At 51.1% G+C, this 11,577-nt stretch overlaps 1 protein-coding gene across 1 annotated transcript; it reads right to left on the minus strand.

Annotated features, from left to right (window-relative positions):
• Positions 1 to 1,804: 1,804 nt before the first annotated feature.
• On the minus strand, positions 1,805 to 5,418 carry NDUFB8 (NADH:ubiquinone oxidoreductase subunit B8). Its single transcript, XM_077351101.1, has 5 exons — positions 5,286 to 5,418; positions 5,058 to 5,184; positions 4,857 to 4,956; positions 3,254 to 3,409; positions 1,805 to 2,004 (listed from the first exon to the last, which is right to left on the minus strand). Exons 1-5 carry the CDS (start codon positions 5,383 to 5,385, stop codon positions 1,912 to 1,914), a joined length of 576 nt encoding a protein of 191 aa, XP_077207216.1. The 5' UTR covers positions 5,386 to 5,418; the 3' UTR covers positions 1,805 to 1,911.
• Between the last annotated feature and the right edge of the window lie 6,159 nt (positions 5,419 to 11,577).

Below are 11,577 nucleotides of genomic sequence, written 5' to 3' on the forward strand. Positions count from 1 at the left end.
GCCCTTTTCTCCAGGGGAAGTGATCTCTGTGGCCAGGAGATGAGCTGCAATTCCAGGGGGTTCCCAGGTCCCACCTAAACCTCAGTGGGGTGCAATGCCTCGGAGCCCCCGCTCCACTGTGGCCATTTTCACCTGGGGAGCCGATCTTTACAGTCAGATGAGCAGCACCATATGGCGGAGACAAAGGGCAGCCTTGGCAATGGCCTCTGCCAGTTTTCTAGGGCCCATGGGCTTTATTGCCAGTAATACCCTTAAAACAATAAGATCCCTGTAAAGCTCCATTCTCCCACCGCTTTCTGCCACGGAGCCACAGCGGGCGCACCTCAGCTCTGATAAATAAATAAATACTGAGGGGGATGTTGTGCAAATTACTCCAGTTGTAGAGATACTCTTCAAAGACCTTTTAGAAGCATAAAATCAGAGTTGGAAGGGACCTATAGGGTCATTAGTCCAACTCCCTGCAGAATGCAGGAAATCCACAAGAGCCGAGCACCTACACAATCCCTTCTGCCCACCCACTCACAATCTGCCTAAGTTCAAAGAATTTATTAGTACCTCAAGTGTAATTTTTCTCTAAAGCAGTTATGAGATTCTTCATGAATTGGCACAACTGAAGGCTTGGAACTGAGAATCCAGAGTCCCAGATCCTGCTTGGCTATAAAGTTCATGGCCTGGTGCAGGACAAGCTCCTTCCCCTGACTGAGTCCCGATTGCCTCTTTGCTCTTGTGTGTGCAGAATAGCCACCACAGCTCCATGCAGCTTACTGGACAGTGCTTTTTCCTGGGTGCTGCTAGACCAGGGGGCCCCAATGGTTCAAGTGTGCAGGCTTCTTTGGGATTTGGATGCAAGATTGCACATGAGGAGGAATAAAAGCACATTCAGACCAGGGGAAAGGGGGTGATGTGCACAAAGGCAACCCACGGGGAAACTGATGATAAAACACACACACAAAGGGGGGGTGTTCTACTGGTTGCCAGCACCCACCATCTCACAGCTGACCTCCCAGTTTACAGGATCCTGGATCCCCTTCCAGTGAATAGTGGGCAGGAGCCAAGCGACCATCAGATGGTCACAGATTAGGTGGAAGCACATTCCATCCTGGGTGTGCCAAAACCTGTGCCGTAGTCTTGGGGCCGTTGGGGTTGCTGGGATGGCAGAGTGTGCGGTGGGATTCTCACAGGAAATGTGGGGGGGGGGAGGAAAGGTGGGCAGCTGGGTTGCCAACCTCCATGTTAGGAGAAAATAAACAAGTAGGGGAGATTCTGTTCATATATATATAACTTGGTCTGAACAACTGTAATAAAGTTTGTCTGACTATTTTGGAAAGACTGCAATTTAGATAATTTTAAAAAATAGCCCAGAGTCCTATCTTTTATGCAAAGCTGCTACCTCCTTCACCCCAGCCTGAAGCCAGGAGGAGACCAGAGACCCCTGCACCCAGCCTCAGGCAGGGTCGGCTGTGGGTGGAGGAGGGATGGGTGCGGCAGCAGCTAGGAAGGCCCAGCACTGAGCCTCCTCACTCTGCTGCCCCTGCCTCCCCTCACCACCTGCTCCCCAACTTGCATCCGGCAGCTGTAGTAGTCATTTCTGTTTCTCTGAGCACCGAATAAGACGCGTTTCCAAATTTTAAACCCCCTTTATTTGTAAGAAGGCAGCCAGTCACTGTTTTTGCCTTCCTAGTGCCCCTGCTTACTTCTCTGAAGGACACGGCGGGGGTCTGGGGAAGTGTCTGCCAACCCCAGGGCACGTGTGGCCACCACACTGGTGAACAAACCCAAGGGATACAGATACCACAAAAGAATCTTCAGTCATTTCTTTAATCACCTATCAGGTTTTTTTCAAAAAGTAAATACAACAATGCCCCAGTCAGCCCCACAGACAGGACAAAGAAAAGCCAGAGACAGCAGCTGTCAGATCTCGTAGTTCTTCACCTCCTGGGGCTCCTGGTTGGGATCTCCACCACGTTCCAGATACAAATTGTTATAGGGATACTGTTTGGGGCCCTGCAAATAAAGCAGCAAGAGTGAAACAGGTGTCTGAATATCACCCAGTACAATTTACAAGCATTCCTAATGGATGAGCATTTATATCTTTGTATCTTTGCCCTGGCCACACCATGCATGCGTGGACTCCCACGTCCCCGTCGCCCACCCCACCCCGCCCCCCAGCCCAAGCCGCGGCTGCTGGAAGCTGGCTCTCCGCTCGGAGCTGTTGCCAGGTAGGCAGGGGATGCACGCCTGGGTCCTTGCCTTGCTCTGTCGCCTCCGCTCTCCACGCCCCCCGCGTCCCACATTCGACGCCCACACCAACACACGGCCCTTGCTAGGGGCCGGGGGATGGGGCCCACCGCCACCCCCTGCCTTCCAAGCCCATCCTAGCGCCCACTGCGTTCTTTCTAGTATGCATATATTTTCCCAACTCCACAAACATGGCTCTCTCTCTCCCGTGTGTGTGTACATAGATACCGTATTTGCCGGCGTATAAGACGACCCCCCAACATTTCCACTCAAAATATAGAGTTTGTCACATTACAGTACTATGGGCCACTATGGGCAGCTCTGTCTATCTCAACTGAAGTGCACCCGGCGTATAGGATGACCCCCCACTTGGAGGCATGTTTTTCAGGGGGGAAAGTAGTCTTATACGCCAGCAAATACTGTATATGTATATGTGTGTGTCTGTGTGTATGCTTTGCCTAACCACACAGCATAGGAAAGAAGAACACCTGGTTGTGAAAAGTATACAATACTCCAAGAATGTGTGTTCTGTACATTAATGCACTTTCGACCATTCGGAAGGCTGCAGAGGCTGAAGCACTTTGGGTTTGGTGTGGTTCATGAGAGACACTCATCCGCTAGGAATGCTCAGAAACCGTACAGGGTGCTATCCAGAGAGCCGATGCTTTACATTTTACATGTGCACATTATATAATAGCTATTTCATTCACTTTGTTATAGCTTGACCATCTTAATAAAAATGGAATACTTTGGGATGAATTTGTTTCCCCTTTTGTTATTTGAAAGAGCAATAAGCCTACACTTAACCTTCAAGACTCCGACACCCACTTCTGACTTCCCCCCACACTTTTTGAGTCTCCTGCTTAGCACTTGTCAGTCGCTGACTGACAAGTGCTTCTTGGGTTATCCATGCTCTTGGGAATGATGGCTGGAGCCCAGGTACACTCTCTGCCCCATCAAGACAGTCCCTGCAACAGAAGAGATGCTGGTCAAATGAAAGACTAGCTTGACTCACCACAGGCTGATATGACGAGTACATCTCCCCAAGACCAAACATGAAGAATGTGAAGGCAATAATGCCCAGGAGAATGTTGCGCATGGTGTGCCAAGGAAGCACCGTAGGGCTGGTGTCAATCCGTGTGCGGAGGAACATGTCAAAATTCCAGTGCACCTGGCCACAAGACAAGGACAGGGGAGGTTATATACATGCTACGACGCTGATGGCAGAGCTGTGGGGAAAACAAGCAAGAATGAAGACAGAACGGGGTTCATGCATTGATTATTTTTACCACCATTGGAGTTCTTGAGACAAAAACTTAGAAGAAAGTAGGAAAAATATCTAAAAGAAAGCCTGTGCATGTTCCATTACTCAGAAACTTAGAACCTCTCCAAATTATTAAGGCATCTTAGTCCCAGTGGACAAGAGGCAGCAGGGCAAGGTGCCACTGAAATATATCAGCATTGCTCAACCTTTTGCCTGAAATATTCTTCAAGCTTTAAGTAATCTCAGTCAGCCGGCCCTGCTTCCCTCCCACACCCTTGAAAGTACTTCCATCATCTCACACAATCTGGACACTCTACTTCTTTTGATACAACCCAAAATCCCATTTGTCTTTTAAAAATTGTATTTATTATTAGAATATTAGATTTCTATACGGCTGCTTGCCGTAGCCTTGCGGCGGTTTACATCATAAAAGTTCTGTTGTTGTTAGGTGTGAAGTCGTGTCCGACCCATCGCGACCCCATGGACAATGATCCTCCAGGCCTTCCTGTCCCCGGAGTCCATTTAATTTCCCACCGACTGCTTCAGTGACTCCATCCAGCCACCTCATTCTCTGTCGTCCCCTTCTTCTTTTGCCCTCGATCGCTCCCAGCATTAGGCTCTTCTCCAGGGAGTCCTTCCTTCCTTCTCATGAGGTGGCCAAAGTATTTGAGTTTCATCTTCAGGATCTGGCCTTCTAAGGAGCAGTCAGGGCTGATCTCCTCTAGGACTGACCGGTTTGTTCGCCTTGCAGTCCAAGGGACTCGCAAGAGTCTTCTCCAGCACCAGAGTTCAAAAGCCTCAATTCTTGGATGCTTGGCCTTCCTTATGTTTATCACTATTGAGATTCATTTTAGCCCAGTTTTCTAGCCTGTCAAGACCATCCTGCGTCCTCCTTCTGTCTTCTGCTGCTGCCCCTCGCAGGTTAGTACCATCTGCAAGTGTAATAAGCACCCCCTCTATTCCTCCAAGTTGCTTCGCAAAAGCTGTCTTAAAAAAAGAACCCTGCAAGCAACCCTGCAAGAGTACCAGGGACATCACTGAACCCCACTGAACTCTTCCTCAGCCTGCGGAAGGGTGCTTGCCCTCGGAGGCTCCTGCCCTTGGTCTCCAGGGTGCCTGGCTGGGCTCTGGCTTCATTGTGCAGCTGCAGACGAAGAGGGCTGCCCCTGAGCGGCCTCCCCCTCCGGCCAGGAGGGGTCCAGTGCCGGCCCTCGGCTGCCCTCGTCCACCCACCGCCCTCAGAGCCGCTTCATCGCCCCCCTTTCCCCAGGGCGGCTTGGCAGGCGGGAAGGGCTGCGGGGGGGGGGGTCCCGCTTGCCCTTGGGCCGCCGAGGCCCCGATCCCGGGTGCTCACCGGCTCCCCGTGGTTGCGGCGGAGGTCGCTGTGGTCCCAGCGGTAGTTGGGGTCCCTCTCCTGCTGCGAGCGGTCGGGCAGCTTCGGGTAGTCGCCGTAGCTGCGGGGCACAAGGGGGGGCGGAGGGGGGGGGGGTCAGGCGGGGTGGGGGTGGGGGTGGGGGCTCCCCCTCCCCCCTCCTCTCTCCCTCCCCCCGCTCACCCCATGCCGTCGTCCGGGAGGGGCTCGTAGTCCTCCACGCGCAGGTTGTACTTCTTGGCGGCCGCCGCGCGCTCCTCCGCCGTGCGCGGAAAGGGCCCCGGAAGCAGCTCCCGAGGAAGCCCCGACGCTGCGGGGGGGGGAGAGGGGGGGGGGGTCAGAGCCACGCCGGAGCCCCCCCCCCAACACACACACACACACGCCCCCCCCACACCCCCTCCCCTCACGAACCTTCCCGGGCACAGCCGCCGCGGGGGGGCCCCGCCAGCCTCCCCCCCAGCAGGGCCAGCGCCCGCCACCCCGCCCGCGCCCTCGCCCTCGCCACCGCCATCGCCACGACGCCCACTGCGCCTGCGCGCCCCGGGAGACAGGCAGGCAGGCAGGCGGGGAAGGCGGGGCCACGGCGACCGACCCCGCCCCCTCCGCTCGCCTCCGAACCGGAGAGAGAGAGAGAGAGAGAGAGAGAAGGAGGGGGGGCAAGCGGCCGACTCCGCAGGGTTGGGTTTGGGGGGGGGGGGTCGGGATCCTCACCGGCAAGGGGCAGCCCGCGAGGAGGCCTCTCTGTGGGCAGCGTGGCCTTCCAGAACGGGCTCCTGGACCAGCCCTGCAAATAGGCCGGCGGGGGGCCTTACTCACATTGGAGGCCCCACTTGCAAACTTTCCATCCCCGGAGAGCCAACCTCCAGGTGGGGCCGGGAGAGCTCCCGGAATGGCTGCTCATCCCCAGACTATAAAGACCAGCCCCCCCCCCCCCCGGGCACAAGTGGCGGCTCTGGAGGGTGGGCTCGGAGGCCCTGGACCGTTTTGAAAGCCCACCTCCACCGCCCCTCGCCTGCGCCCCCTCCAAAGGAAGAGGCGGGTAGAAAAGGGGGAAAGATCTTTTAAGGCAGGGGTAGTCCAAGCGCGGCCCTCCAGATGTCCATGGACTACAATTCCCAGGAGCCCCTGCCAGCGAATGCTGGCAGGGGCTCCTGGGAATTGTAGTCCATGGACATCTGGAGGGCCGCGCTTGGACTACCCCTGTTTTAAGGTATGCCGAGGAGCTGCTGCTGCAGCTGTGCCAAGAGGCAGGCAGGGGAAAGAGCCTGGGGCTACCTCTGTTCCTGTGTGCTTGTTTTCGCCCCTTGAGAAGCACAGAGAGCCTCCTCACAGACACAGCGTTTTTGGACTGCCAAAGCAGATATCGGGAAGAACAGGCAGAACTTGGAAGGGGGGCGAAAGGCGGGAGATTGATTTCCTGGCTAATTCTACATTCCTCCTTAAAGTTTAAAAGAAATGGATTTCATATTCATCTAATTCATATACCCCAAAGCCACAGGTGTCACACTGGCTGCCAGCTTGGACAAGATGAAAAGCAAATATGAGACTGGCATCCCTAGACCACTACTGGTGCTAGTGGTGCAGCAAGATCCCCCCCCCCTCCATACACCTTGGGAGGCACCCCCTCCTCTCCAGGGGAACCCGGGTGAGCTCTGTGTGAACATCAGTGGGGCTCCAGTTCTCACCTGGAGGCTGACACCCAAGCATTGCTTGGGCAGCCAGCCACAGCTGTCCCCTGCAGCTCTGGCATGCAGTGTCCCTTTTCCCCAGGGGAGGTGATGGGGATGGGAAGGAACTGCTCTCTGCGTGGAGTAGCAAAATCCTGTTTATTCCCATCGTCACCTACCTGGAGGGTGGCATCTGAAAGTGAGAGAGAATCCCCCCAAGTTTCAAGAAGACTGGACTAGTGGGCCCAAGTTTAGAGGCTCCATTATATCCAATGATGATGACATAAAAATAGACTCTCTATTATGATAATAAATTCTTACCATTGGAAGTAACGACCCATTATGTCCTATGGTGAAGATCAGAATAGAGAGTCTGTTCCCCCCCCCCCCCCCCGTCATTGGATATACTGGAGGTAAAGGTATCCCCTGTGCAAGCACTGGGTCATGTCTGACCCTTGGGGTGATGCCCTCCAGCGTTTTCATGGCAGACTCAATACGGGGTGGTTTGCCAGTGCCTTCCCCAGTCATTACCGTTTACCCCCCAGCAAGCTGGGTACTCATTTTACCGACCTCGGAAGGATGGAAGGCTGAGTCCACCTTGAGCCGGCTGCTGGGATCGAACTCCCAGCCTCATGGGCAGAGCTTTCAGACGGCTGCCTTACCACTCTGCACCACAAGAGGCTTATAATGGAGGTAGGATGGGGGAACCCTTGTTGGGAGCCTCTGGAATTGGACCCCCTGGTCCAGTCTGTTTTATTCATGGACGGGAGTCAGAGAAGAGCCTCCTGAAGCTATCCTGAAAGTTTGGAGCCTTTAACTTAAACCCCCACCCCACCCAGGCCATGGAGACCTTGTAAATTCCCCTTTCAAGTCAATGGTGCCTTTTAGTGGCGGAAGCACTTCGGAAATGTCCAAAGTGCTTTGGCTGAAGCTGCATCGGAAGCAGCTGCTTCAGATGGGCTTTTAACGGTCCAAAGTCGGTTCTTTCAAACCTTAAGGGGTCCGATTTTTTTGTTAGTGTCCATGCCAGGTTTGAACAATGCAACATGATCCAAGGAAGTCAGCATGGATTTGTCTCCAACAGGTCCTGCCAGACCAACCTGGTTTCCTTTTTTGACCAAGTAACAGGTTTGCTGGATCGGGGAAATTCGGTTGATGTCATTTACTTGGATTTTAGTAAAGCTTTTGACAAGGTTCCCCATGAGGTTCTGATGGATAAATTGAAGGACTGCAACCTGGATTTTCAGATAGTTAGGTGGATAGGGAATTGGTTAGAGAACCGCACTCAAAGAGTTGTTGTCAATGGTGTTTCATCAGACTGGAGAGAGGTGAGTAGCGGGGTACCTCAGGGCTCGGTGCTCGGCCCGGTACTTTTTAACATATTTATTAATGATCTAGATGAGGAGGTGGAGGGACTACTCATCAAGTTTGCAAATGACACCAAATTGGGAGGACTGGCAAATACTCTGGAAGATAGAGACAGAGTTCAACGAGATCTGAACACAATGGAAAAATGGGCAAATGAGAACAAGATGCAATTTAATAAAGATAAGTGTAAAGTTCTGCATCTGGGTCAAAAAAATGAAAAGCATGCCTACTGGATGGGGGATACGCTTCTAGGTAACACTGTGTGTGAACGAGACCTTGGGGTACTTGTGGATTGTAAACTAAACATGAGCAGGCAGTGTGATGCAGCGGTAAAAAAGGCAAATACCATTTTGGGCTGTATCAACAGAGGCATCACATCAAAATCACAAGATGTCATAGTTCCATTGTATACGGCACTGGTCAGACCACACTTGGAATACTGTGTGCAGTTCTGGAGGCCTCATTTCAAGAAGGACGTAGATAAAATTCCAAAGGTACAGAGGAGAGCGACGAAGATGATCTGGGGCCAAGGGACCAAGCCCTATGAAGATAGGTTGAGGGACTTGGGAATGTTCAGCCTGGAGAAAAGGAGGTTGAGAGGGGACATGATAGCCCTCTTTAAGTATTTGAAAGGTTTTCACTTGGAGGAGGGCAGGATGCTGTTTCTGCTGGCTGCAGAGGAGAGGACATGCAGTAATGGGTTTAAACTTCAAGTACAACGATATAGGCTAGATATCAGGAAAAAGTTTTTCACAGTCAGAGTAGTTCAGCAGTGGAATAGGCTGCCTAAGGAGGTGGTGAGCTCCCCCTCACTGGCAGTCTTCAAGCAAAGGTTGGATACACACTTTTCTTGGATGCTTTAGGATGCTTAGGGCTGATCCTGCGTTGAGCAGGGGGTTGGACTAGGTGGCCTGTATGGCCCCTTCCAACTCTATGATTCTATGATTCAATGAACATGGCACCCATTGTAGAGTCAAGGAATCAAATCAAACAGAATCACATGAAACATGGCAGATCCCACATTGTTTTGACAGTATTGGAAGATGTTTATTAGCTAATTTAATGGGATGTGAATGGATGTTCTGGAGACTGTGGGTCTTTTCCCCTTTGTGTAGAAAGGTATCAGCCCTGACTAAGAACAAAGGAAGAGGCTTCTCTTGTAAAGCCACACAGCCAAGCACAAAATATTGCGTGGCCATTAGGCATAAGCACACCCGCACCACACTCTCACTGTGCAGCAGGACAGAGGTATGTCACTGTCTTCAATAAATGAGTATGTTTATAACTAATGCCATTAGTCCAAATGAGTTTAATGATAAATAATCTGGAATGGGTTTTAATCTACAGAGGTTTATAATAGAGATCGTTACAGAGACATTCCCCATTACGGGTGATGTGAATAACAGAGGAAAAATGAGAAACACCACCCTGAGAGCTGATGGAATGAAGTAAAATGTGGAATTCATTAATGCAGATATTGATCTTATCGAAGATAATGTATCAGTTGTGCTACAAATAATGTCAGAAAATAAGCATGCTGTTTCAACTGTTTATATTCCCCGAGCTCTACCAAGACAAGACCATTAGATTTAGATGTTAACTTTAATAATATTGATACCAGTCCTCCCCCACCCCCACAAGACAATTTGCATAATGAGCTGAAATGCAAAATTGATCTTATTTCGAATTGATCCTCCTCTGCATAAAACTCTGCTGTAACAAGGTCTCCAGAATAAATTCTTATTAATTTCCACTACAATGTGTCACCTGAAGTGAATGAACATGTCAGGGACTGTTCCATATTCAAGTTTTAAAGTCAATATTATTGTAACAACAGCTGATTAAATCATATATTTTAGCACGGGGATTGAGGGGCTGGGAAGGAGAAATTACCCAAGCAGGTTTTCCTGCCACAAGAACAGCATGGACATAAAACACATAGCAAGACTTCATCTCTAGAAAAGACACAAGACCATTTTTTAAACTTACATAACTGAGCATTCCGAAGGGGCAGTTCCTCCCCTTAAGGCCTGAGCTGAGTAGTTCAGCCTTGATGCTTCAGTAGATTTTATTTATTTCTTAAGATACTTCAGCTCCACCTTCCACATTATTAAGAGTGATACAAGGAGGATTACTAAAATGGTGAATGATTACCAGATTGTCCCACTTTTGGAGGGACATCTGGGGGCACCTGGCAAATTGTACTTATGTTGAAATTAAAATATATATATTACAATGCTATTAATGTGTTCTATGAAACTTTTTGTTGTTCCCTATAGACCAGATTTTTAATCAAGAACCCTCCTCCCCCCAGTCAATGGTGTCCCGCGTTACCAATGTTAAAATCTGGTCACCTTAGAATGATAGCAACAAGACATTAAAAGCAACTCTGTCATGCAATTAATCCACATTAGCCCCCTCCCCAACATCCACACTTGAAATCTGTGCTGCAACTGGGTTGCTCAACCTCTGTTGCTCAATCTCTCAGTATTACGATTGATTTCCAGATGACTGACATCCGTTCCTTTGAAGAAAATAGCTGCTGGGTGTCCCTCCCCTCCCTGTGGTGTTAGTCCCTGCTTTCCCCAAATCTATTCTTCCAGGCTTCATCTCCAAATCTCCAGGAATATCCTAACCCAGAACTGGCAGCCCTATTAATATCTGAAACCCTATTAAGACTTAAAACTGAACCACCACTTCCCACGGGCCCTCCCCCTGAGCCCCCCTGCAATTCCACCCCACCCACAGGACTATCAGAATGCGTTAATGTAATGTTCTCCATATTATTATATTGTCCTACTATGTTGCTGTTGTCATTGTATTATTGTTAAACTAAGTTATCTGTAATGTTTCTGTTTAATGTGAACCGCCCTGAGCTTTCGGGGAGGGTGGTATAGAAATATATAATCAATACATCAGAGAAGTACTTCAAGCTACTCCCTTAAAGAAGCAAACCTATGAAGGTGCCATGCAGATTTTAGAGAGCGCTCTGATTGAGCTGCACAGGTTCCTATCAGGAGCAGCGGCCCTTCAATCAGGCCGGAACCAGGCCGCCAAAGGCTTGAGGGCAGGTAGCCAGTGATGCTGTTTCAGGATGCCAGCCATGTGCCCCCACAACTGGGGTTTTCCAGCAGGCAGGCTGCCATATTCTGTACTCACTGAAGCCTTTGCAGTGGGTCTTTCAGGCAGCCTCACAAAGAGTGGAGGAAGTCACAGAAGGACAGAGCAGCCTGTCCAGATTGGCAGACTCCCACCTGCATGTGGGGAAAAGGAAGCCCAGCCTGCAAATGAGGCTCTAAGTCAGGGGTAGTCAAACTGCGGCCCTCCAGATGTCCATGGACTACAATTCCCAGGAGCCCCTGCCAGCATTCGCAGTAGTCCATGGACATCTGGAGGGCCGCAGTTTGACTACCCCTGGTCTAAGTGCTGAAGCCACAGCAGCAGGGATCGAGGCCCTGGGACCCGGTGGGAGGCTGCAGGGAGCGGGAGTCCCACCAGTCCCACCGCTCTGGTCTCCAGTTAACAGCCGTCATCCGCGCGGTGCCTAGGGCAGCCATTCGGCAATGAGGATTCGGGTATCGGCTTCTGTCCTTGTCCCGCCCTGCCCGAAGGCTCCGGGTGTCTCGCATAAGGCGGGAACCGCACAGAGAACTCAGATCCACCATCAC

Source organism: Paroedura picta, chromosome 8 (assembly GCF_049243985.1).
Source record: "Paroedura picta isolate Pp20150507F chromosome 8, Ppicta_v3.0, whole genome shotgun sequence".
NCBI lineage: Eukaryota > Metazoa > Chordata > Lepidosauria > Squamata > Gekkonidae > Paroedura > Paroedura picta.

Bases quoted from the DNA above. Each gene is read 5' to 3' on its own strand.
- NDUFB8 (XM_077351101.1), bottom strand. From the start codon at position 5,385: ATGGCGGTGGCGAGGGCGAGGGCGCGGGCGGGGTGGCGGGCGCTGGCC. The intron at 5,185-5,285 runs GTTCGTGAGGGG...CCCCCCCCGCAG, and splicing joins CGGCGGCTGTGCCCGGGAAG to CGTCGGGGCTTCCTCGGGAG. The intron at 3,410-4,856 runs GTGAGCACCCGG...TCTTGTGGCCAG, and splicing joins GCCGCAACCACGGGGAGCCG to GTGCACTGGAATTTTGACAT.